The 24,651-nt window shown below is 39.7% G+C and overlaps 1 protein-coding gene across 3 annotated transcripts; it reads right to left on the bottom strand.

The window, feature by feature from the left end:
• Nucleotides 1-880: 880 nt before the first annotated feature.
• On the bottom strand, nt 881-20,601 carry myoz1a (myozenin 1a). Of its 3 annotated transcripts, none has more exons than XM_066679681.1 (6): nt 20,479-20,601; nt 16,783-16,879; nt 13,074-13,261; nt 10,430-10,694; nt 7,674-7,854; nt 881-1,901 (listed from the first exon to the last, which is right to left on the bottom strand). In XM_066679681.1, the coding sequence occupies exons 2-6, from the start codon at nt 16,868-16,870 to the stop codon at nt 1,667-1,669; spliced, it is 957 nt and encodes a 318-aa protein (XP_066535778.1). In that variant the 5' UTR covers nt 16,871-16,879; nt 20,479-20,601; the 3' UTR covers nt 881-1,666. The 3 variants fall into 3 exon arrangements, with proteins under 3 accessions (XP_066535778.1, XP_066535777.1, XP_066535776.1); XM_066679680.1 differs by lacking the exon at nt 20,479-20,601 and adding an exon at nt 19,981-20,118; XM_066679679.1 differs by lacking the exon at nt 20,479-20,601 and adding an exon at nt 18,825-18,995.
• Nucleotides 20,602-24,651: the final 4,050 nt, after the last annotated feature.

Below are 24,651 nucleotides of genomic sequence, written 5' to 3'. Positions count from 1 at the left end.
CTGACCAATTAAATGTTTACAAAGAAGGTTATCGACCAATAACGGTAGCTCTACAGTCAGACCGTCCAATCAGAAGATTTTAGGCTACTTCACCATGCCCCCTTCTCACTCAAGCGAACTAATTGGAGTAGGGGAGGGCGGGACTAGTTCCGCCCGGACGTTTGGTCATCCTACCATAGGCGAGTGAATGTGTGAGTGTGTGTTACCCTGTGAAGGACTGGTGTCCCTCCAGGATGTGTCCTGAACTGAATAAGCAGTTAGAGTCAGTAAATGATTGAATGACTAGTAAAATAGGTAAGTAGAAAACACAAGAAGCTTCTAAATGTATTAACTTCTCTGGGTTTATCTAAACATGTACTCAGACACTGTGTGGATAATACTGTTCTTCAAGGCTGATGAGAGGTTTGTTTTCCTGCCTGGGCAAAAATTCAGTGCCAACAAGAGTCCTTGGGCAAGTCTTTGAACTCTGGATTAGCCTTCATTTTTAACATAATTTAAATTTAGCTGCGCCGGGTAAGAATGTGTGCCTAATTCCAACCATGTAAACATGTCATTTTTGCATTGTTTGTATTAATCACATATTATACATTACTATGTTGGTAATGCACCTAAGAAGTGGTCAGAAACTGTCCAATGACACATTTCAAATGACTAAAACAGGGGCTACACTTTGTTGTACACCTTTAAATCAGCCTATGTGAGGTGAACACTGCAAAGTATCCTGAGTCTCAGTCAACGTTATAAGAAACAAAATGTAAAACAAAGAGGAAGACGCATGATGTCCACTGCAGTGGACGTAAGGTCTGCAAAAAATAAAGCAAGTAATTAAAAAAAATGACAGCACAACAGATGTCAGCTATCAAATGTTTATTAAATTGGGGTTGAGTCTAGAGAAGAGGGAGTAAATGACTTCAGAGGTCAGAGATCACTTTACCTTAACCCCAGATAGCGGATTTCATATCCAAGAATTAAACTTGTAATTGATTACATCAAATGCCAAACAACTATGGGTCAACATGTTGCACGATCAAACATATTGGCTTTTAAATGAACAAGATCAGGTCAGTATATCATTTATAGCGTGTGGTAGGTGAGGAGGTCCGGTGAGCAGTAACTAACTAAATGCTTTAATCTGGATGGAGTTTACTGGACCTTAGGAACACCCAATCAAGAGCAAGTGCTAACTTCCTGTTGTCTTGACTACTCACTTTCCAAAACGTTCCTGCATGCTGAATAAACAGTATGCAAAGCAAAACTTCATTCCTTCCAAGTCAGTCAATGGCAGTACATTGCAAATAAAAGGCTCCATGTGGCAATACTGATTAAAGATTGTGCTAATATGGAGTGGTGGTCTACCTATAGGAGAGCTTGATAACTTTACTGACTGTTCTTTGCTGGAAAAACTGTCATAAATGTTACAGGAGTGAAGCCTTTTTTTAAAACAGCCAATAGATCAATACTTATTTCACACACAGTGTGTTATATATGCTATGAAGCTGATCCACAAGAAGAGTATTGATGGATATGCTTTCTGTGTATGTATGTGTGTGTGTGTGTATGTGTGTGTGTGAGAGAGAGAAGAGCTAGGGGAGATAGAGTAACAATGGACAGAGGGTCAGGGGAGTGTGTGAATGCAGGAGCTTTTAGGGATCATAAGGTTCACTCTTTACAGGTCATCTGTCTCCCCGTCGAATGGCATTGTATCCATTTCCAATTGAACGCTGCTTGGCTCTCCACTGCCCACCCAGCCGATGGGAGTGCGGTTGAAGGAGGGCCGCGAGCCGATATCATGCTGATACACCACTGCAGGCTCAGGCTCCTCTGTGGCCACATCAATGTCTGGCAGCTGGAAGGTCATCAGTTGAGCAGCTTTCTCAAAGCCTCCAAAGGGCAGAGCAGTCCTGTTAACAGAGACACCGGAAGAAAACATCAGAAAATCACAGGGGCCATGACCCCGAGACAACTAGAGAAATGTCATTATTTGTTTCGTTTTATACAAATGCACTCAAAATACTATTTAAATGTAAACACACTGGGTAAAATGTTATTTTTGCTCCTGAGCTCCCTCTACAGAGAATGTAATACTCTCTTACAGCACTATCCTGAAATCAATGGGAAATGGAAGAGAGGGAGTATGGTTTCCTACACTTCCCAAAAGTTACACAGTGCAGTTTCTGTAGTGCCTAACCTGGAGTAGCAACTAGAGACTCTATTCCTTGTATTACAGGTCACTGAAAAATCACAATGATTTGGAAGCTGTAATCTTAAAGGAGCAATCTGTAATACTGACACCAAGAGTTTAAAATCAGAACTTTAATAGTTTCAAAAAAGTGGAGAGCAGTCTGCCTCCTGCCCCTCCTCCCTAGACGTGAAGCTCGACCAGGTTGTTAGTTTGAGGAAAACTGAATGAACAAACAAGAGATGAATTTAAGAATTTTGGACTGTAATAGCTAAGAGGAATGTGCCATAATCCACATATTTACACAGAAAAGTGTTCATCATTTCACTAAAACATCTACCTACACAAGAGAAAGGCAAAAAAGTGAACGAGCAGTTGTTTAGGATAGGGTGACCAGACGTCCTCTTTTTCCCGAACGTGTCTTTTTTAGACTTAAAAAAAATGTCCGGGCGGACTTTCACAAACGTCTGGGATTTTGTTTTTCTAGAGCTTACATAGAACTTCGAGAAGCGTTTAGTTCACAATCTAGTCCCGCCCTCCCCTACTCCGATTGGTTCGCACGAGTGAGAAGGGGGCGTGGTGAAGTAGCCTAAAATCTTCTGATTGGACGGTCTGACTGTAGAGCTACCGTTATTGGTCGATAACCTTCTCTGTAAACATTTAATTGGTCAGTCTGCACGTAAGTAGTCGTCCACCATCTCAGATCTCATTTCACCATCTCAGATCTGCTCACCCTAGTTTAGGAGGTAGATCTTTGTTTCTTATTCACAATTTTCGCAGTCAAACGTTCTTTTTTTACGAGTCTTATTGACGTTATTCGCCAGCTCCTCGAATTCTCTGTTCTACCTTAAGAGCTGAAGCTAGCGTTATAGCTTTTGAAACTTTTTAAAGCAACTGTTATTCCATTTTACATTTACATTTATGCAATTGGCAGACACTTTTATCCAAAGGGACTTACAAAAGAGTATCTAACATTCAAACTACAGCACAAATTATATAAAATACATTACATTAAGTGCAATATGCCAGGAAGTAATAAGTGCATTAAAGAAAGACTTTCAGTGCAAAAGATACTCTCGGAAGAGCTGGGTTTACAATGATTTCTTGAATGCGGAGAGGGTTCCTGTTGCTCTGATAGTGCTTGGAAGCTCGTTCCACCAGCGTGGACGGGGGGTTGGTCGTGTTAGTGTTAGTTGGTGCTCCTTTGAGGAACGGAGAGGGCGGGCGCTAACGTATGGTTTTAAGAGTCTATTGAGGTGTAGATGGGAGCAGAACCAGTGAATACTCTGAAGGCCATCATTAGTGATTTAAATTTGATGCGAGCAGCTAAGGGTAGCCAATGCAGCTCAACTAATAGAGGCGTGACATGTGCTCTTTTTGGATTTCTGGATCATCTGTAGCGGTCTCACAGCTACAGCTCACATTTTATCAATTGAAATGACACAAACCAGTTGTATGTGATGAAAGGCAAAAATGGAAAGAGTCTGTGCCGTTTTCCATGCATTTACACGAATGTACATTAAAATCTTAAACTAGACAAGGCTGGTGTTATTTTACCTTCAACCATAAATGTCATTTTAAGAGGCAAAGAGGCTTCTTATTCACAATTTTCGTATTCAAACATTTAGTTCCACCTTAAATGGGCCAGTTAGAGTCTTATTTGCATGTATCTCCAGCTTCTTATTGAACACCCATTTCCACCTTAAACAGCTACGCGAAGCTAAAGCTAGTGCTAGATTTCATAAACAAAACTTTTTTTGAAACACTCCTTATTTCCCATTTTATCAATTTAAAACACGAAAAATTTTACATTGTTTCACTAAAACATCTACTTACTAGTGAAACGCTTATATTTGTTGTGTACCACAAAGCTTGATTTCTCCGTTCCACCTTAAATAGGTGAATATGTGAGGATTTTCAAAGAAATGATTTGCTGTTACTTGTTAAGGAGGAAATATCCTTAATCCATGACCACACACTCTGGACATTTTATGACCAAGTACAGTAAATATATTACAGATTGCTCCTTTAAGGTAAAACTACTACCTAGTGTTTCTTGTATTATTTTAGAAGACATGATTGAATTTAATTACTGAAATGCCTGAAAAGATCTAGCTATCGAGCTGATGATGAACATAGTAAATATTCTTTTTAATTTAGAGTGAGTAGGTGTGTCACACATAGAAGCTAACTAAATTTCACTGTACTGTCACATGTTTATGCAGGAAAGTAAATCTCTAATGTCTGAGGCTCGTGGGTTCGATCCTTGACTTGGGTCATTCGCTGTGAGGGGTTGTGTGTGTTCTTCATGTGTCTTTGTGGGTTTCTTCCGGGTACAATCCAAAAACACCTGATGGTGTGTTGACTCTCTGTGCGGGATTATCCACAGGTGTGACTGTGAGCGACTGGCTGAGTGTGTGGTGACCTCCAAATGACAGGTTCCCTCGCTAAAAGGTACTCAACTTTGTACCCAAAGATTCTGGGTGGGCTCCGGATTCACAAGTAGAAAGTAACAGAAAATAGAGTGTGTGTGTGAATATGTGCATGTATGGCAAGCCATTTTAACATTAATTTGTCTTAGCAGATTTACTTTCCATATACCTCTAATTACATTCTGACTTGTCAGAATGTGTGTGTTTGCACCGCTCTGTGTGTATTTGCCAAATGATTTCAAGTAGGTTCTACAAGGGCTTTACAAGTGCTTACAGCACATGAATGGATGAATACATAGAAAGTAGTTATACTGGGTACAAAGGTCATACAAAGACACTTGAAAACTCCAGATTCGCCTTTTTCATCCATCGTCTACCACATATATGGGTCCAGATCGTGAGGGCAGCAGTCCGAGAAACCTCCCTCTCCCTTGTCACGTCTTCCAGGTCTTCCGGGGGAAACCCATGCCAGTCAAAACATAATTTCTCCAGTGTGTTCTGGGTCTTACCCCCGGGGGGCAATTTATATCAGTTGTGACAATATACAGAAAAGACTTTGTACGTTTTAACAGTGCTATATATATTCATTTATTTAAATGTACTTTCTGGCTTAAAAAGGCATTATAATAAAATCTAGTGTAAATATGTTTGTATGTTTCACATTGTTGCTGATTTACCATTCATAAGAAACTTGCATTCATAGGTCCTTTTACAGCTTAACATGCAACCTTTAGTCATTTCAATTAAATATCAATAAAATTTGTTCGACTGTGTTCTTGCACACAGCACTTCAGAGTTTGTACCAGACACGTACTCACCTACTAAATAGATCATACTTCATTCATTCATTAAATTTCTGTAAGCGCTTATCCAGTTCAGGGTCGCGGTGGGTCCAGAGCCTACCTGGACTCACTGGCCGCAAGACAGGAACACACCCTGGAGGGGGTGCCAGTCCTTCAAAGTAAAACACACACTCACACATTCACTCACACAGCTCACCAGTCCACCTACCAGTTTTTTGGTAGGTGGACAGGTTTTTGGACCATGGGAGAAAACCTACACAGACACGGGGAGTAGACACCAAACTCATCACAGTTACCCAGAGCAGGACATGAACTCACAACCCCAGTACCACAGAGCTGTGTGACTGTGATCATACGTAGATCATACTTGATTACTAGATCATACTTGGATTTAATCTTGGATATTACCATCTTGGTATCCAAAATAATGACCTAGTATTTTGCAATATATAACACACACTTACCTTATTAACATTTAGAACATAAAGTACTGTAACAGAACCTAATTATTTCACTGCATGTGAAAATATTTTGAGGGAAAACTAGAAATATGAGCTTCTTTCACACATGCAGAGTAACCCAGTAATGTTCCAGAGTTTATCAAGAGGAGCTGTATGTCAGTGCAGTTGTGAAGGGAGCCGCTAATGTCCCAGAGAATTCACTGCGTCTCCTGCACATGCTGCACAGATGCCTCCTGATGCCTAAAGCACACAGAACATTTCACATCGTGAGAGAACGACTGACACGCAAAATCTCCTGCTGTGCGCTACATGTGTGACAGGACCACTCCAGGACATCTCTGGACCTGATACCCTGGAGGTAATATGTGGACATGTATGTGGTCTCTCAGCCATTTCTTTGCCGGATTTTTTTTTTGTCACATGCAGTCTGCCAGTACTGACAGTGGTTTGACTGTGTAATTGCTCACTAATGTGTGTGTGTGTGAGTGATTGGGTAAATGTGCAGGGGCATCATATTGGGGTGAAAAGGGAGTTCCTCCCTTGAGGCGTCTGGAATTTTGTTTTCATTTAAAAATTAGTATCATCTAAAGATCACAATAAATATTGCAAAATAATGTTTTGGGTACATAAATCAGTTGATTGATGAATTGAATGGTGTGTTCAAGCCTACATATATTGTCTGAGGACAGGCCTCACCCCTTGCGCGAATGGTTTAGTCCGCCTTCATCGGGTTATTTAATTTGGCACATTTAACATAGCATTCATTCTGCTGAATGCGGCGGTGCACATCGTATCCATGCTATGGAAGATGCCCAAGAAAGCTAAATCCGGTTTTCAGAAGATAGAGGCAGGAAAGAACCAAAAAAAAAAAAAAGATAGAAAAAAAGCAACTGCTAACAACTTCTTTTCCAAGAAAGGTGAGCCCAAATGTGAAAGCAAATAGCCTACAATGAATGAACTCCTGTAGTTAGACCACGATTGTCAGTGCTAAAAGCAGCATAACACAAAATTAGAAATAACATGTAACCTCTATTTTTCATATTTATTTAAACATGTTTGCATTGCCAACCACACCATTGCAATAGCATACTAATTCGAAAATTAAATTAATATTTAGCCCTGTGAAGGACTGGCGCCCCCTCCAGGGTGTATTCCTGCCTTGCGCCCAATGATTCCAAGTAGGCTCTAGACCAGGGGTGGGCAATCTTATCTGCAAAGGGCCGGTGTGGCTGCTGGATTTAAGTCCATTCAGGCTCAAGCACACCTGATTTCACTCCTTTAATTAGTTGGCTTGAGTAAAACACATGATCATGTGACCTCCTAGTTGGTTGGAACAAAAACCAGCAGGCACACTGGCCCTTTGCGGATAAGATTGCCCACCCCTGCTCTAGACCCATAGCGACCCTGAACTGCATAAGCGCTTACAGATAATGAATGAATGAATTAATATTTGTTATTGGGCCATAACATAATTAGGCTAATAGCCTAACTTCATAGGCTCAATGTCATAAGTTCATAAGGATAGGCAGTCAAAGTATTAAAATATTAGTATTAGTAATATTAGTATTCAGGGTCATGCCTAACGTCATGAGGGGGTTGTGGTGGGGGGTGGGGGGTGCAAGAATTTCACCAGAATTTAGTGCTACGCCCCTGTAAGTGTGTGACGCCCTGTGATGGATTGGTGCCTGTGCAGTGTGTGTTTCTGACTCGTGACTAATGATTCTGGGTAGGATCTGGAGCCACCTCCAGAGATCCTGATCAAGATAAAGCAGTAACAGAAAATGAATGAATGTTGTACCTGTTAAAGCACTTGTATTGGGGCAGATCTTGGTGAATATAGGGGCCTGGCATGTTTGGCTTCAGGGTGGCGATGAGATCTGCATTGCCCTTCATGGCTCGTTCCCAGGGCGATACATATGTCTTCACACATTCCTTTCTTTTCTTAGCCTTCTCTAAAGCAGCCTTAGAGGTGTCCTCACCTTAAAAGAAATTGAAGTGCATGAGACAAACATAAATCAGGCAATAGACGGCATGTTAATTATTGTTCATTATGATTAGCAAACTACCAAAGGACCCATTCACTGCTTGGCTGTAACATTAAAATGATCATTTTTTTCTACATTTATACATTTCACCAGCTCCAGTTATTGTGAAGAGGCACTTTATAGTTCTATTATTACAGACTATAGTCCATTGGTTGCTTTGCATATTGTGTTAGCCCCCTTTCACCCCATACTTCAGTCGTCAGAAAGCCTTGAATGGAGGATCATTCTTACCACTGCTGTGACACTGACGTGGTGATGGCGTGTTAGTGTGTGTTGTGCTGTTACAAGAGGATCAGACACAGCAGTGCTTCTGAGAATAGTCCACCAAAGAAAAACGTACATCCAAGAGTGTCTTGTAACCACTGAGGATGATTAACAAAAACTGTGCAGCAACAGGTGAGCTACAGACTCTGACTTTACATCTACAAAGTAGACCAACAAGGTTGGTGTGTCTATTACTGTGGTCAGGGAATGGACACAGGGTTTTAAAACCCCAGTCATCCACTCGTACATGGCAACACCATCACCACAGCAATGTGACTGCAGCGCTGAGAATGACCCAACACTTTTAAGACCTCTAGCATCCCTGCTGTGTCTGATCCACTCATACCAGCACAACACACACTACCACCACGCCACACAACATTACCACCATGTCGTTGTCATTGCAGCACTGAGAATGATCCACCACCCAAATCATACTTGGTCTGTGGTTGTCACACTCAGGGTGTGGTACGAGGAGGCGGACGCAGGTGCGAGGTGGGGTTTTAATGATATAACAGTAAACTACTACTAAACAAAGATAATCACAAACTAAACACTAAACAATGACAGAGGACTAAGGTGGGGAATATATCCTAAACAAGACTAAGCAGGAAACAGCCCAAGATACACATAAACAATACTCTAGACAGAGACCAAGAGAGAGATTAATAATACTCTAGTCCAGTGGTTCTCTAACTTTTTAGACCAAGTGCCACCTATGATTTTTACCACAGAAACATATGTTCTTCCTCTGTACTGCAAAATCTTGCTTGAATTTTTGTATATGTTTTTGATACTTGAAATTTGCATTCTTAACACAAAATTATCTAAAATAATTACTAAAAATTATAGAAATTAATAGGCCAAAACTGAATGTTTTAAACAGAATTCTACATTTATGAGAACATATAAAATTCATGGGCAATAAGCGTTTCGAAAGAAATAAAAACAAGAGGTGGTCAATTTAATATCAGTCAGGTGCTTTAATAGACTACAGGTGAGAACAGTGCGGCTCTTGGGGCTTGTATCAGTAAGTGATGGAGGCGTGGTGCTGTGTTAAACTATGTTTTAAGGCTCTAATGATGCGAAGAATGGCCCCGTTTTCCTTCAGCTGAGTTTTCTTCTAGTGTCTTCGCTTAGTTTCTCTCTATTTCTGCCTCTGGATTTAGTCCTTCTGGGCTTGGTCTCAGCTTGTTTTTCTCATTTTTGCTTTGCCCTTTTTATAATAAAATCCAAATTGCTCACGTCTGTCTCTATCTTTTGCTTACGTCTATTAAGCAGCTGAAACGGCTTTCTTTACACAAATTTTCCAAAAAACTGGAAAAAAGGAAGGAACGCTGTCCCCTGTTCCCTTACAGATGTAATCTACGGTGTATGTGTAGTGTTTTCTACAACACAAATTAATTTAATTGGGGCACAATTATAAAAACTGTGAAGCATTAGGTAATTTACACATTAAACATTTAGATGAATAAATTCCATAATTAAGTAGTAAATATTTCAAGGTCATTTGGCGTACCACCTCTTGCTGCTTCACATACCATAGTTTGAGAACCACTGCTCTAGACTGAGACAGAGAAACACATAAAATGACTGACAAGACAAAGACTAAGGAGCAGGGCTTATGTACACATACAGAGAAAGGAGATACACCTGAGAACAAGTCATATGACACAGAAGGTGGTGTGGCAGGAGATCACATGAGGAGTCACAAGCACATGGATGACATAAACAAACACAGAGCACATAGTGGGAACAAGACAGCACAAAATAAGGATAGAAATCAAAGGACAAAAACAAAGCATGACAGTAAACAAGGTAACAAGGGAGGAACACACTGGACAGGGCAAAAGTGTGACAGTGGTGGGGTCTTGTTGTTGAAGAACTGGGTGAAAGGGGGCTGATGAAAACTATGCAGAGCAACAGATGGACTACAGTCTGTAATTGTAGAACTACAAAGTGCACCTGTATGATCAAAGGAGACGATAAAATGTGCAATAATTCTACAAACAAGTAGGTTATTGTAATGTTATTTTACTGTTAAAGCTGAATGACGTGTGAATGGCCTCAGAGGACTATGCTTTATGACTCACTGCTCTTCAGATATGAGCACTTAAGTATGATCTGCATTGAGGCGTATATTTATCCTCATACAAAGACTTTTAACCAACATAGATGTGAAGTCAGTGTGGGTGAGCTAGGCAGTGTATGGGGGTCACCATCTGGACCCATGTTTGCTACTCACTCTGAGAGATTTCTGTCGATATGACAATTTTTCCTCCTGCTCCTGCTACGCCTCCTGCCCCTCCCGCCGCTGCTGCCCCTCTGGATCCTGCTCCTCTTGCAGCTATACCACTTTTTCCCCCTTTGCCAAGGCTTCCTGGTTTGGGAGGGGGCACAGGTGCCTGCCCGCCTGAACCAGCCTGACCAACCATCTGTCCAACAACCAAACGGCCACCGACATCCATCATCTGGCCCCCAAGGCTAGGCACCAGCTTCTGGAGGTTATCCTGGGGCCAGAGGTCACATTTAGAGCAATCAGGAACATTTCATTCATGCAAACAGTTGTTACACATTAGTGTAAAATTATGAACTGCATTGGAATCATTTTGACAACAAGACACGGTCCCTGAGCATTAGCTGTTCAAAGCGCAGAGTCCTTTGTCTTCATGAAGAATTAGAGGACAACCAACGCAAAGTGTGCAGCAACAGATGCAGCAATGTCTCTGATTGTACCTCTTCAAGTTAGACCAACAAATTGTGAGTGGACACAGTGTAAAAACTCTAGGCGCACTGCTTTGTCTGATCCACTCATACCAGCGCATCATACACTAACACACCACCACGTCAGTGTCACTGCACCGCTGAGAATGATCCACCACCAAAATCATATCTGCTTTGTGGCGGTCCTGTGAAATGGGGATAAAAAAATATGGACTACAATCTGTCATTGTAGAACTACAGAGTGCTCCTGTATGGTCAGTGGAGCTTATAAAATGGACAACGAATGCAAGGTAGGTGTTCCTAATCCAGCGATTGTTCAGTGTATCTTTCTCTTTCATAAGAATCAGCAGTTACTGCTATTGTATTGTATTATGTATTATGTTTCTCTCCTTCTAATAGTGTCTTACCTCATTGTGTTTTGGACTCAACCTACTAGCTAGGATGCATCCTCCATGTAGATGTCACACTAGATAAAATAGCATAAATGTAAATGTTAATTTGGACTTTGAATGGCCTGCAGATTCTGTCTTGGAAACATTTTGACATTCAAATATGACTATAGCCAAAAAGCAGAACAATTTTAAGAGAAATTAAAATCTCAAATGTTTTAATATAATATGGCAAATATTACGGATAAAAAAAAGAAAGATTTTCAGTGCATGTATTAGTGATGTGTCGGTCGCGAACGAACCGGTTTAAAGAGCCGGCTCTTGTAAGTGAACGATGAGAGCCGGATCCCGTCTAAGACCGAGCCATTTTTTTCTAAGGCTTATCATTCAACCAATCAGAGAACAACAAGCTCCAACCCTCCAAGCTGAGACACTTGGTTTTCCTGAATGCCAATCTGCCTTCCAAAAATAGTTGAAGAAAATGTTAAATCAGTTAAATGTTTGTTGACAGTTGTGGTTGTTTTAATCACTACCGCTGAATGCTGCTGTTTTGCACTTTGCAGAGTATTTGTTTATTTTATTACCCAGAAATGGATGATTATTTAATTTAATAAGCTATTTTGTAATACCTACCTTTTGGGTTCCATTGGCCTTACTTCAGAGTTTACAAGTGATTTTTTATTAAGGTGTTTAAATTAAAATCCAGTTATTTATACAATTGAATGTGTGAGTGCAATCAGTGAGTTATTACAAGACAGCCATAAAAACATTTGGCCATTGCAACACTATTTATTATTTTTAATATTGAACAATAATATTTTGTCCATATAGTCATGTAAAATGTAGGTAATACTGTTCTGTACCAGTGGAAATAAGTGGTAAAACAAAGAGCCATTTAGGAGCCAAAAGAACCGGCTCCCCAAAAAGAGCCGAAATTCCCATCACTAGCATGTATACATTAATTTGAGGATCTGGAACCTACTAACACTCCAACTAGAGAGGGCAGAGAAATGAGTATTAATATATAATATTCTTGATGATTCTTATTTATATACTGATACATATTCTGGAGGTGAGATTTTAAATACAAAATATCAAAATAAAAAGTGATCAGTCTTCTGCTGTTCTTTTAATTATGTTATGCTCTGGCACCGTAAAAATGTTTGGTCATTATTCACATAAACGATCCTTTCAAAGTGTTCATGCTTGGTATAAGTTAGTATATTTTTAGTGGTTAATTAGATCAAAGGTGTTCATTCAGTGTTTTTCTTTATTATTTTCTATGATAATGGTGATGTATACCAGATAATTCCATATGTGTTCTTTTCACCATTGAATGAGGTGTGTCCAAACTTTTGAGTAGTAATCTATGTCATGAATATCTGATGAAGCTGACAGGTATGTAACGTGACATTACACTTATATAGCTCCTTTCTAGAAAACCAAAGGCACTATACAATCAACACACACACACACACACACACACACACACACACACACACTGGTGAGACATGGCTGCCAATCGCCCACAGCGTACTCTCGTCCAGGAATGACCATCCATCTGGAAGACTGCATCGGGCACTAGGATTATACCCAGGATAGAGCGCCAATCAATATATGGGCACACACATTCACTCATTCACTCCCACACAAACACACTCTTTCACTCAATTATGATCGAAATAGAACATGAAATAAGGCAAAACCCTTTCAAATTGTAAGTTGGTACAAAGTGTAGTCTGCAGTGTACACTATAGAACACTGTCTATTTCTCACCATAGAGTCAGCGGTGAACACATCTGGGTTATTCTCATAGATGAACTTCTCCACACGCTGCTGCCTCATTTTGAACATCTGTGAGCCCTTGTTCTTCATCAAGGACAGCTCCTCCAGCATGATGTCTTTGGGCGCCCGGATCTTTGTCCCCAAGTCAAACTCGGAGGCTTCAGGCTCTGACTCATACTCTGTTGGAGGACAGAGTTATGAGTGGTCAGGTGCATCATTGCTTTGACTTATTTTGTTTGTGTTCCCATACATCAGTCTGATTACATCCCCATACATGATTACGGTTACATCTCTATACGAGTCCCACTACATCCCCATACTTGGGTCTCTCCATGAGTCCTATCCACTGTTCTAAGTTCGCCAGTGCTTTCAATGTTTAATCTGATATTTTCTTTTCTCTGTAAGAGCTTCCTGTGAGCCACACATCCTTTCAGACCAAGAGACAGAATCACCTGTGTGTTCTTCAGATTTGAAGCAATAAGTAATTTAAGTAGTCATTTTCTCCTGTCTATCAAAAATGTAAATATTTATCTGATAGACCATGATATAATTAATTGTCTGTAACCGCTTATCCAGTTCAGGGTCGCAGAGGGTCTCGAATCACTGGGCACAAGGCGGGAACACACCCTGGAGGGAGTGCCAGTCCTTCACAGGGTGACACTCACACCTACAGACACTTTTGAGTCGTTTTTGTACCGTGGGAGGAAACCCACACTGACACAGGGAGAACACACCAAACTCCTCACAGTATTTTATTTTATATATTTGGTTTTTTTTTTTAATTTTCCTTTAACTGTGCCAGTGCCTTTCTTTCCTTTCATGTGTAATTTCCAAAGAAATATCTCATGCAAAATGAATTACGTCTACTACATTACTCTTTCAACTAGAAACTGATTAGATGGAAGTTTGTCTTTGACATTTGAGCTGTACTGTACGCAGCTGGGCTGAGTAATATGACTTGATAATAATCACACCATCTCTCTTCTATCTCTCTTTATCTAATTTCCATAAAGTATTGTTAAATATCACAATTAATTATCAGATTTATACATTTGTTATTCAAGCTTTCTAATCCAACTGTGCAGTGCTACAATGAGATGCTTTCCAAAAAAATGTGTGATTAGGTAGAGATCACACCAGCCAGATATCAATAGAAAAGGCTCAAAAGATCAATGTCACTGTCACACAGCTCCAGGGTCCTGGGGTTGGGGGGTTCGAGCCCTGCTCTGGGTGACTGTCTGTGAGGAGTTTGGTGTGTACTTCCTGTGTACGCGTGGTGTTTCCTCTGGGTGCTCCAGTTTCCTCCTAGTATCCCACATGTTGGTAGATGGACTGGCTACACAAAAGTGTCCATAGGTGTGAGTGTGAGTGTGTCGCCCTGAGAAGGACTGGCGCCCCCTTTAGGGTGTGTTCCTGCCTTGCGCCCAGTGATTCCGGGTAGGCTCCAGACCCACCGTGACCCTGAACTGGATAAGGGTTACAGATAATGAATGAATGAAGGAATGAATATCCAAAAGAACAACTCTGATTCAATCCGTTCTGAAATAGTACACATTTCAGAGTCATTTTAGAAGACCACTGTAAGTGATGTGTATCAATTAAAAATGCTTTTAAATAATAATTAAAAAGTCATATTTAAATATTTAAAAAACACTGGATTGTATCTGTACAAGTGATCAGTTTGTGATCAGCTGATTATAACTATATTTATTATTTAATACGTGGATGTCCAAGAAATCCAGGAGCAGTCTGAGACATTCATTTCTTACTCTACATAACTTACAAAGTATTTTCATATAAGTTTATGAATAATTCATAGCATTTACTCAACAATAAGCCCAAAGATTAAGACCTGAATAATAAGCCTAGATGATAAGGAGTTAACCTACATGTTATTTGCTCTGAAAAATCATCATCCTGGAGTCTATGCAATATACAGGGAGCGAGATTGCGCAGAGAAGAAGGAAATTGCACTCTGACAGAATTGCCTTGGTCTGAAAAGTGGCAGTGACACAGTGAAACTGCAATTTACTGTAACTGAGAACAATAATCTGCCTGAATAATTAATCACCTGGAAGAGACTGTGGTTCTGGAAAAACAAAACCCATGCGCTTTACTGTATAAATGGTGGAACAACACTAAATGCTGGGATCATAAGGGAATTGCAGACAAAATCGCACCAATTATCTGCTTTACGTGATAACATTTCTTTTTCAGTATCAGGAGACATACAGTATAATGCTGAAAAAGAAAAACATGTTGATTATCGTTATTTCCCCACGGATCCTGTTTATAGCATTGCTGTGGAGTGCAACTCCCATGCGGGAATGAGAGGTACTTGTGTGATAATTGGAAAGACAGCTGGCATTTCTGCTGTGAAATCTGTGGAATAAGCTTTTGTGTGTGTGTGTGTGTGACAGTCCTCCCCTCATTAGAACATGTACAGTGTAACCATGCAAAACCTCAGTGACAAGCTCCGAAATCCTGACACTGCCTCCTACCAACTAACTAATTGAGCTATATATAACACCAATCATGTTTTTTTTTAACTCTCCATTTGACCTGTGCATGTATTCACAGAGGGAGCGGCCCCTCCGACCCGACTGGACTCGCCGCTGAGTCAGAGGCTTGGCCTGGGGCCCTTTGCTTAAGCACGGCCTATGCTTTGTGCTCCACTGTTAATCTCTCTCTTCATTCACCATATCATCACTCAGTGTGTGAATTTCACAGATGAGGTGAGCTGGACAAACATGAACCACATTAAAAAAAGACTTCAAATGACTCCACATAAAAGAATCAAGTAACCAGTCTTTCAGGAGGTGCTGAGTATCACTGTGAGCAAATCTTGGACGCACTGTTGCTTTTCAGTAATTTAACATAGAGTCTTTCCACAAATCAACAAGTGAAAAATGATCACAGTTGGAACAATTTTATATCCTTTCTTGTCTTTTTAACATCAGTGTAGATGAGAAAACAAGAATAACATGATGGTAGTGTAATATGGCTTCTATACCCTCCAATCAAAACAAAATATAACTTTTTTTGCAGCACTTTGAAGAAATTATGAATCAGAACTAAAAATGCTGTTAAAACAGGACATTTTGCACATATTGCAAACCACAGAGGTCCAGGTGGAGCTTTACCAGTTTATTGTGCTGTATTTGAAAATGTCTGCCCAATGTGTGCTAACCAATCAGGTACATCCCCGCCTTTTGGCTTGTAACCAACTCAATTTGTTCTGATTCAAAAGGAGCGCTGCCTCCAGAACCATTTTGAACAGTGCTTTTGCACACGAGCGTAATACTGCTGCCTCCATTTCCCAGCTTGGGCAAGAACACCATGTTTTACAAATTAGAATCCACAGACAAGACTCCTAACACTGCTTAGGCCTACATCTGTAACACAACTAAAATGGAGTCTGTCAGGATATGGAGTCTATCACATGGTAAAAAATGTAAACATGATGAATGCAACAACAGAAATAGTTGAAAATGACTTGGAAAAAATATATTTGTATTAACCTATAAGATTGTTCCTGACTATCCCTGTAAAATGTACCCTTTGGAGACACAAGTTTTTGTTCCAGCACTGATTACTTTTGAATACTAAATTTTTTCCCCATGTTTATTTCACCAAAAACTTAATCAGTATTCCTGAACAGCCAGAGCTTTAAAACACATGACATGACCTGCAGGCTCACCGTTCTGAGTGATGTGAGAGAGGTCAGTGATAATTTTGGAGGTTTTTTTCCTCTTGTTGGGAGGGGCAGGCGTTCCAGAGAGAGGCATGATTCCAAACTGGGGAAACAGAAATAAGATATAAGTTATAAAGAATAAGATAGATAGATTGAGCACTGTTTTCTATGTGTGCACATTTCTCATGACATTTTTCTTTTTTTTGGGAGGGGGGGGGGGTATTGGTTAATTCTCTAGAACCTTTATTTAAATAATAACATCACAAAGAAAAAATTCCCAATGTTCAATGACTTAGAATTTGGTATAAAGACATGTTTACCACTGTGTTGTATCACCATTCCATTTCTTTTTAATCATTTGGGAACTGAGGATACAAACTGTTTGCAAGTAGAATTTTAACCTCAGCTGCTCTTCTCCTGCCCTTTTCTGGTTCATCTCACACACTATGTCTACAAAGCCATGCTGTTATAGCATGTGCAAAAAGAAGCTTGTGGAAATAAGCTTGTTAGCTTCCTGGAAAGCAGAATGTCTTTTTAAAAATCTCAATATATACCTCCATTTTGGTGGTACCTTCACACACATTCAAATCAACTATATACATTTCTTCTTGCATAATAGAGTTTCAGGTTTCTTTGTTGTGATGCAGCGGTAGACTGTGTTAAGGGATATTGTTTCTTCAAAGAACTCCAAAACCCATGTTGCTTTATTTATCACAGTGGCATAATGGTTTCCCAAGCAATGTGGTTTGAGGCCTTGAATGTCTCCTACATTCAATAGAGATGTCCGACCTTGCTCTACAAGGATTTTCACCGGATTCCCTGAAAAGAAAGACCTACATTCTTTGCAAACTTGCATTGAGGAATGTCTTTTGAACTCTTTGAATTTTCCCATCAAGTTTGATACTGAGTCCTTGGTGGATGCTCCTTTATACGTTTTACATTTGTCTAGTTTTTGTGGAATGTGTGAAAATGGTGTAATTTAAATAATAAACTTTTCACACTTATTTTGTCCATGTTCTAACTTTTTCTTTGAGTGTGTTCCAGACATCAAAATTTAAATTTGCTTGTATTCTCAAAAGCCAACAGGTATATATATATATATATATATATATATTTATTTATTTATTGATGTGCTTATATATATATATATCCGGAATCATTGGGCATAAGGCAGGAACACACCCAGGAGGGGGCACCAGTCCTTCACAGGGGCGACACACACACGCTTTTTGAGTCGCCAATCCACCTACCAACATGCGTTTTTGGACCGTGGGAGGAAACCCACTAAGACACAGGGAGAACACACCAAACTCCGCACAGACAGTCACCCGGAGCGGGACTTGAACCCACAACCTCCAGGTCCCTGGAGCTGTGTGACACACAGTTAAGTTAAACATAAAAACGAAGCTGTTTTTTATTAAATGGAGCTGAAACTAAGATTTAATGTTAAACTTCAAAAAGCATATTTATACATAACATATAGCAATATTTAAGGATATCTGAACAGTACATAAACAAAATAATAAAATTAACAAGACCAGTTTCTATTTTAGCTACAACACCTTTAATTATTTTGTACACATTTAAAATATGTGCATATTGATGTGCTAATGGAGCTCCTGTTTTGGAGGAGAATTCTCTTCACGGTCTCCTTTATATAATTGTCTAAAATTCACAGCTGTTTTGAACACGAAGATGCAGCATTCCTGATCTTTAAGATCTTGGCCTTTTCAGATACGGGCAGGACACAGTTAATTATAGCCTTGGAATTAGACAAATATACTTACATCTAATTTGAAATGATTTTACTTCATGTCATTCGAAGATTAAAATAGAAGACATGACATATATTTATGGCATAATTTATTTTTGGTGTTGTATTTTGGTGCCGCAGTTTCTCTCAGAAAAAAAATGTAAAATGTAGAGTTAAAACTACTAAGCTAATTAGAATGCTAATGCTAAAAATATCTGCTGCGTTAGTTGTGCTAACTAATCTATTATAACCTATTTTTAAACAGACAGTTAACAAAGAGTAATATGGTCACCACCTGTATTTCATAGTTGGTTTGTCTGATAAACCTATGTTTTAAAAGCCCTTCTGTGAGCATGTTTCCTTTAATTTCCAAAAAAACCATATTAAGATGTGTTTCATCTTTCCTGAGTGCTGGAAATAGGAAGAGGGCTCACCAAGTAATATGCAATCTTAATTTAGATTCAACCCAGCCTCTGAAAAGAAGTTAAAGCAATTGCTATGGACTATAGCACCATCTAGTGACTAAACTGCTGTAGTGGAAATACAGTGGAGGTTTGTGTATGACTTCTCATTCCACAAATTCCAAGGTGAAGGCTGAGAAACTTGTTGCCCGACACTGCTTTCAGTTTGTTTGGCCTCTTATCATCTGACACAGGTGCCAGACACTTCCCTCAACAGCCTTCCTTCAGGCGAAGGACAATGGGGATCTCTGTAGACACTTTTTTTTATTTGTTGTCAAAACATACAGTACCTTATCTTACTTTTTTGGTTGCAATCATATACAAAGTTAAACAATCATTTGGTTGAACCATGCATTTGAATTTCATGTACCATACAGTATCTGTCACTTCTTTAAGACTCTGCTAATGGCAACCACTGCATTGCATCGACATGTCTGTAACTCAATCCACGCTTGCTATTTTTAAACACTATTTTGGAGCAAGACCTTTTAGCAGTTAGTGGTGGCGTCAGTAACACATCACACGAACAGGTTCGGTCACCCACAGTCTTCATTAAATACACATAGTGTCATAATTTCGACTGAGAAACTGGGAATCTTCCTCAAACTGAATGAATGTGTCAGATGCTAAGTGGTGGGATATGGGGGCGCTGTTCTAAAATGCTTGCAAGCTGTGAACCACTGAGCTCAAATTCCCCCAGCTGGTTATTCCAGGCTTTACACTCCATATAAAATCACCAGCAGGGGAAGGGTAGTGGGGGGCAGCTCAGTATATTCTCTCTTTAAGTCACGGATCTGAAATCAAATGCGAAACCTTTAAAAAAAAAAAAAAACCAACAACAACCATGCAAACCTTGATGAGGTTTTTGAATATTCCATATCTGCCATTTTGTGAGATAGGATGATAAATGGTTCAGTAATGCAGGCTACACCTGATAGCTGATTGTTATCCAATGCATGCAGTTTAGTTAGTAAAGAATGGTCCACTCACCCAGGTTCAAGGCTCCTCTAAGGAAATGGTCTCAAGAGGAAGAGGCAAAGCTCCTGATTAAGCTATATAAAAAGTTTACAAATCCCAGGGTGCCTCTGACCTGTTGCTGGACCAAGATCCCAAGGAGTGCAAAATCCAGTCGGGACTTGGACGGCAGATCTTTGAGGGGGGAGGGAGAAGTGGTGTGGGTGTGAGAAAGTGAGAGAGGGGAGGTGGAGGGGGTTTTCACTCGGCCCTGCACAAAGTGCTGATGGTGATATCAAGAGACTAATATCTTTCTTGCAGATGCTTCTTGGGCTAAATATAACAGAGAAGGAGTGAGAGATGGGGTAAAGATGGCTATGCATATTGGGGGGTGTGGCTAAATCTCTCCAGATTCCTCCCACCATTATTAGTCTCGGATTTAGTTAAGCTTATCACCCTTTTCTTCACATAAGAGTCCCCAAGCTTTGAAACAATCTGCCTGGGTGTCTTTGGGTGTTGACTGACAGTACCTACCTGCTGATTGTTTGCTTTGTATGGAACTATACCAGGGGTCTGCTTCTCACATCAAGGGTATGTTCCTGGCCCTGACATTATGGGACCTCTGATGTCACAACATGAGTGTAGGGTAAAACCTACACATGATTCCTCCCCTCAAACCTGAAACAGTTTTAAATGTTCAAAACACATGCTAGGAAATGGAGTTCATAGAGGTAACTCGGGGAGTTCCTGATGAATACCCTCCCCTTTTTGAAAATTCAGATGGCTACACTCTCATATTAACTCTGAACCAGAAGTGAACCACACTTGTACAATGATTAAGCTTAGACTATCAATAAAAAGCAAATGGACATTAAGAGTCCTAAATATAGGAGAAAAGCATGTGTGCAAATAGGATGCCAGATTATACTGGACATGTGTAACAGTGAATTGCACTTTCCTTCTGTATACTCTGTTCTCTAAATTAAATACAATTCTTTTGCATTCAGACCTACTGCATGTTTCAACACTAGCTTGTATTTATGCAGAATATATAAAATTGAAAGAGGCAACTTTATCCAAGTACTAACATGCCAAGACATATGTCTTGCTGGTTTTGATGGAGGTGGTCAATTACTTTTCATTCAGTCATTCATTGTCTGTAACCGCTTATCCAGTTCAGGGTCACGGTGGGTCCGGAATCATTGGGCGCAAGGCAGGAACACACCCTGGAGGGGGCGCCAGTCCTTCACAGGGCAACACACACACACACGCACAATTTTGAATCATCAATCCACCTACCAACCTGTTTTTTTGGTTTTTTTTGGAACACGAGAGGAAACCAGAGCTCCTGGAAGAAACCCACATGGACACAGGGAGAACACACCAAACTCCTCACAGACAGTCACCTGGCGCGGGACCAACAACCTCCAGGTCCCTGGAGCTGTGTGACTGCGACACTACCTGCTGCAGCACCCTGCCACTCAGGGATCAAGCCTCCATAAATTTACAAGGACTTCTTTTAAAATGTAACAGTTCAAAGTAATGTGCATTTCATTTTTATTTACCTCATTTAACATGTCTTTCCACGTCTCTTCTGTTGTCTCCTATCACATGATGATGCTCCTCACTCTCCTATTAGATAAGATCATCTCTATGGAGGAGCATGTTTTTGCAGATCCTGGGAGTCTATCTAATGATGCAGGAGGGCACTTTCTCCACCACATTCAGCAGCTCCTGGAAATGCTGGAGGCCACAAAACATCCAAGCCCTCCCCTGGAAACCCCTGCTCCATCACACACGTACAACTCCCACCATTTAGTTAGTTTGTTAGTAACCATTAGTTTAATTTTTCTTTACTGTATGTATTATAAACATGGTAAGATAGTATAATATAGTATTAGATACACTAAAATCAAATATTACAGATAAACCAATCAGCCAAAACATTAAAATAAAGACCTATTCTTCTACATTTATTGTCAATTTCACATTCTGAACATGTTCTAATAAAAGTATTCAGAGCAAAAGATCTGAACAAACCACAGTCTGCAATTGTAGAAGTACAGAGTGCATACATTATGCACAGAGCTGATAAAATGGACAATGAGATCAGAAATTAGGAGATAATTTTAATGTTATGACAGATTGGGGAAGACCTCCACCTACATTGTTTTGAGTTAACTTTCTTTTGTTGTTAATAAAATTAGGAAAAAATAATATTTGACCAATGCCAGTTTATGCTACTTTACATTTCATTTACATAATGTTCTAGTTCTAGCTACGTCTAGTTCTAAATCGTTGCTAAATCGTTGGAAGATAAAAAATGCAAAAAGGTTCATAGCTTCATACTTTTCCTGCAAATTCCAACTCTGGCCAATCGAGCACATTGATATCACTCATCTTAGCATTAATAAAAATATAAATGTATTAAAAAACAGTAAAAATGCTTAACATTGTGTTAGCAAAGTTATGGCTTGCTTATAGATATATATAAGTGTCAATGTCCTTTTTTAAAAGTGGTGTATTATACTTCAAGGAAACTTCTACGATGGTGGACAAAGGCAGTACTCTGCTTGTTTACATTCTGAGGCTAAGTGCCTTTTAAGGTGGAACGCCGTGTTTGAGAGGAAAAAAACTCTCTTGTTTGTACGTGGATGAAGTTTAACTTGTAAGTTTTTATTCACTGTTGGATTTACCTCAGAAACTCATTTGTTTCGTAGCACTTCCGCTAATGCGGTTAGCCGTTTCCTGAATTTGGAGTCATTTCCACCTTAAGTGACCTGAAACAACAAAAGTATCCTCATTTAGGTTCATGCATTTCAAGTCATTAAAAAATAATAATAATAAAAATAAAATAAAGGGCGTTGTTAAAAAATGAACCATTTTTCTTAAAAAGCAGAGATGTTTCTGTGAAACAAAATGAAGAATCATATAATAAAGTTGTAAATAACATGTTTATATAAGACGGGGTAAGATAAAATAGATTAAATAGTATAGGACCACAAAATTTTGTGAATGTAAGTGTAGTATAATTTAGGGTAAGGGTCCTTTACTGACCTGCACATTCATGTACTGAGTGAATATATTTAAAAAAAATAATAATAACACAATAATTCAGCAGAAGTAAAGTAATTACAACTATGCTCAACAATAAAACAACATTTCATAAGGTGGCTGAGCTGAACAGAATTAAGTCAATATTTAGTTAAATAAATATTTTAAAGCTATGCAAACTGCACTGACAATGTACAAATTAATTGTATATAAATGGCTTTGAAGTCTCCAGGGACAAAGAGTAAGTAATAAGATTAAAGTGAACATGAACATGAAGTAATACTTATAATATTAATCTAGGGTCTGTGTGATATATTAAACACTTACAGATGTTGCCTTTGATAGGACAAACAAGCAAGATTTCAAGAGATTCATTTTACTAACCAGAGGGATTTTTGCTGTTACTAACTTCCCCAGCAGGGGGTGCTATTTAACACAATCTGGCTGTTTATTATTAACGGGTAAGATGTTGTAAGCTGTTTTTAAATTTGATAATAGTAATTTTAATATATTCTATATACATACTGCTACAGCACAAGTCTGGTCATAGCATATTTCATTACTTTATATTATTATTTTTGTTTACTGCATTTATAATTGTTTACCCCTATTTTCTCTTGCTCAGTAAGAGATAGTGAGAGACGAAGGATATTTTAGTTCATATGGAGGAAAGGAAAGTTGTTTAGATTTCCAATCACTACTAAACTGATCAGGGGGAGTTTACACAAGTGTTCCACGTGGATCGAACCACGTGGACCAGCTGTGGATCATCTGCAGTTTATCTACCAGTCAGGCAATCATTTACTTACTCCACAAATCCCACGCTCATTTGAAAGGGCAGGAAGCGCTGTTAGAATCATGTTCTTTGACCCGTCGACTTCTTTAAACACCATAAGGCCCACTCTATTAGGGAGCATTGAAATTGTCACAACCTACTAGAACTGGGTGTTCATCTAAACAGTAAACTGGACTGGTTGGACAACACACACGCACTGTATAAGAAAGGCCAGAGTAGCCTGCACCTGCTGAGGAGGCTCCGGTCCTTTGGAATACAGGGTGCACTTCTCCACTCTTTCTATGACTCTGTGGTGGCATCAGGCATCTTTTATGGTATTGTCAGCTGGGGAAGCGGCATTACAGCAGCTGATAGGAAGAAACTGGACAAGCTCATTAGGAAGGCAAGTTCTGTCCTGGGCTGTGCATTGGACTCAGTGGTCAAGGCCAATTTGAATTCATAATGAATGCCGGTCAGCCACTACAGGGGACAGCTGCAGTACTGGGCTGCTCATTCAGTGAAAGGCACCTCAGGAGAGATAACTGCTGCTCTTTTCTACCTACTGCTGTTAGACTCTACAATCAGAACCTCTCCAAGCCGAGATTCAGACACTGTCATAAACAAAAGATGGACTCATAACTCACCCTATCTTAAACACTCTACATGAACCCATAACCTGTTCTATCACTAATGCACTATAAGGACCCATACCCTATCCTTAACTACTCTATTTAATGTGCAATATTTGCTGTGAAGGACTGGCGCCCCCTCCAGGGTGTGTTCCCGCCTTGCGCCCAATGATTCCAGGTAGGCTCTGGACCCCCGCGACCCTGAACTGGATAAGGGTTACAGATAATGGATGGATGGGTATTTTGTGG

This window comes from Hoplias malabaricus, chromosome 8 (assembly GCF_029633855.1).
Source record: "Hoplias malabaricus isolate fHopMal1 chromosome 8, fHopMal1.hap1, whole genome shotgun sequence".
Taxonomy (NCBI): domain Eukaryota; kingdom Metazoa; phylum Chordata; class Actinopteri; order Characiformes; family Erythrinidae; genus Hoplias; species Hoplias malabaricus.
The sequence above is the reverse complement of the archived record's forward strand: the minus strand, read 5'-3'. Positions and strand labels throughout refer to the sequence as shown.

Excerpts from the sequence above, each read along its gene's own strand:
- myoz1a (XM_066679679.1), bottom strand. The coding sequence starts at position 18,911 with ATGGTTTTTTTGGAAATTAAAGGAAACATGCTCACAGAAGGGCTTTTA. Across the intron at positions 7,855-10,429 it reads ATCGACAGAAATCTCTCAGA|GTGAGGACACCTCTAAGGCT; the intron begins GTGAGTAGCAAA and ends ATTTCTTTTAAG. Across the intron at positions 1,902-7,673 it reads CAATACAAGTGCTTTAACAG|GACTGCTCTGCCCTTTGGAG; the intron begins GTACAACATTCA and ends CTCTGTTAACAG.